The sequence below is a fragment of the Austrofundulus limnaeus genome, unplaced genomic scaffold (assembly GCF_001266775.1).
Source record: "Austrofundulus limnaeus strain Quisiro unplaced genomic scaffold, Austrofundulus_limnaeus-1.0 Scaffold2222, whole genome shotgun sequence".
Taxonomy (NCBI): Eukaryota; Metazoa; Chordata; class Actinopteri; order Cyprinodontiformes; family Rivulidae; genus Austrofundulus; species Austrofundulus limnaeus.
Window position 1 is genome coordinate 10,550 of NW_013954624.1, and position 1,950 is coordinate 12,499.

Here is a 1,950-nt window from a genome sequence, read left to right on the forward strand (position 1 = left end):
GTTTTATGAATGCAGCATTTTTATTTTTTATCATTTATTTTATTTATTATTGTTTATTTAATATTATTTTGTTTGCAGTGGGTTTTTTGTTGTTTTTTGCAGCATTTGCACCTGTTGGCCAACATACCAGACAGACCTAGAAACCCTACACCAGTACTGTGGTGAACAGGGAATGTCTGGTAGAAGACCCTGTTAACAAAAGTCCCCAGGGAGGTTGGGGGCAGATAATCCAAATGAATGATATTCAAGGTCTCTGTTGAAGATGTGGATTCCCTGAGCTGTGGCCAGAAGGTCTTTGGTGCCTGTTACAAAAGCAAGGTAGGGGGGTCATTGGTGGATACATGTGCTAAAGGAGATTGTCAAGCTAAGGAGGCCTTTAGGGTTGCAGCTGATAGGTACAGGATGGCCAGAAGGAATTCAGCTTCAAGTAAAGTTTCAAGTAAGCAAGAAATTTAGAGAGGACGTGGAGAAGGACTTTTGATTGGATTCTAGGAGGTTCCACAAAAACATTTGATGCTGGCGAAGTCTAAAATATTTTTAAAATAGTACTAAATTATAAAATCAAATACAGTAGTGCATAATGGGTGTTATAACATGAATAATAAGAACATAATTGACTAGAGTGGTACTTCTTTTTCTAGTCAGATCCCTTTTAAGCAAAACTATTTAGATTTTTGAATTAAGTGTCTAAAAACGATGTGATTAGATTTTACGTTACATTGCATAAAAATATATATTTCAGACTTTCTCGATTAAAGCATTGCTAAATCACAAGACTTCTATAGAAAGTAAGTTGTCAGGAGCGATGCTTACCTCTCCACAAATATCCCAGCTTGCACTGCATGAACAATGCTCCTGAATCTTGGCTTCTCCTCAGGACGACGCTTGGACACACCCATCTTTCTGCTAAACGTGCACGCCAGCCAGTCACGTACTTCGCTTGGCACCGACTCTGCCTGCAGGTCGCTGAGCTCATCCTCTGTATCCAACAGACGCCTGCAGAATCAAAAGAAACAGTCACAGATTTTCTTTTATTGTACTTTATTTAATTCAGCATTCTGCTCCAACTCAGTTTCACCTGGTTTCGTCTGTGTAAACAGCATCCAGCATGGTTGCAGCGAGCTCCAGGTTCCTGCGGAGCTCCTGCAGGTCTACAACACCCTGGTCCATCTGCTCCAAGGCTGCCTTCAGCCTGACAAAATCAGCACACACTCATGTTAACATAGGCTACATCACACAATACAACCTGATTCCAAAAAAATAGAATGTTGTGTAAAACATAATCAAAAATTGAATGCAAAAATKTGGAAATTTTATAAACACCTTAATGCATTGTTTTTCAACCCTGGTCCTCAAGGCACACTGCCCTGCATGTTTTAGATGTTTCCCTGCTTCAACACAGCTGAGTTAAATTGAAAGCTGATTAACAGGCTTCTGTTGAACTGCAGTCAGCTGAAACGAGGAAACTTCAAAACACGCAAGGCAGTGTGCCATAAGGAACAGCATTGGGAAACACTGCCGTAATTATTCCCAGTGTAAAATAGCAAACATGTCAAAAGTTTAAACCAAGAAAGTGTATGTCCTGATGCATCTCAGCAATCCAGGAAGAAAAATCAAAAAGAAAAATAAGTAAGTCCTATGGATGGGTTCTTCTTTATTGACCTATTGTTTGGCTGATGGTCCTCTTTTGCATGTCACCAACCTGTTTGTCCACCATGTGGAGGCAGTGCTTATAAGCCTGTGTTCACCTGAAACTTCTCAGACTGAAGAAGTCCCTTGGAGGAGAGATGAAACATTTCATTAAAGAAGAACCCATCCAGCGAACTTACTAATTTTTCTTTTTGATATGAAATTGTATATTTTTGAGTAATAAAATGAATTACACGAAAGCAACTGTAGTGGTCACCCTGGGTGGAATAAACGTTCCACCTGCCTTTGACCTTGACCATG

At 39.9% G+C, this 1,950-nt stretch overlaps 1 protein-coding gene across 1 annotated transcript in view; it reads right to left on the reverse strand.

The window, feature by feature from the left end:
* The window catches only part of LOC106537272 (calcium/calmodulin-dependent 3',5'-cyclic nucleotide phosphodiesterase 1A), a gene marked incomplete at its 3' end in the record, with an annotated part of 19,207 nt that overhangs the window by 9,632 nt on the left and 7,625 nt on the right, over nucleotides 1-1,950 (reverse strand). The window contains 2 exon segments of the mRNA XM_014034661.1: nucleotides 814-996; nucleotides 1,079-1,192. Of these exon segments, the coding sequence (XP_013890115.1) occupies nucleotides 814-996; nucleotides 1,079-1,192 (297 nt within the window).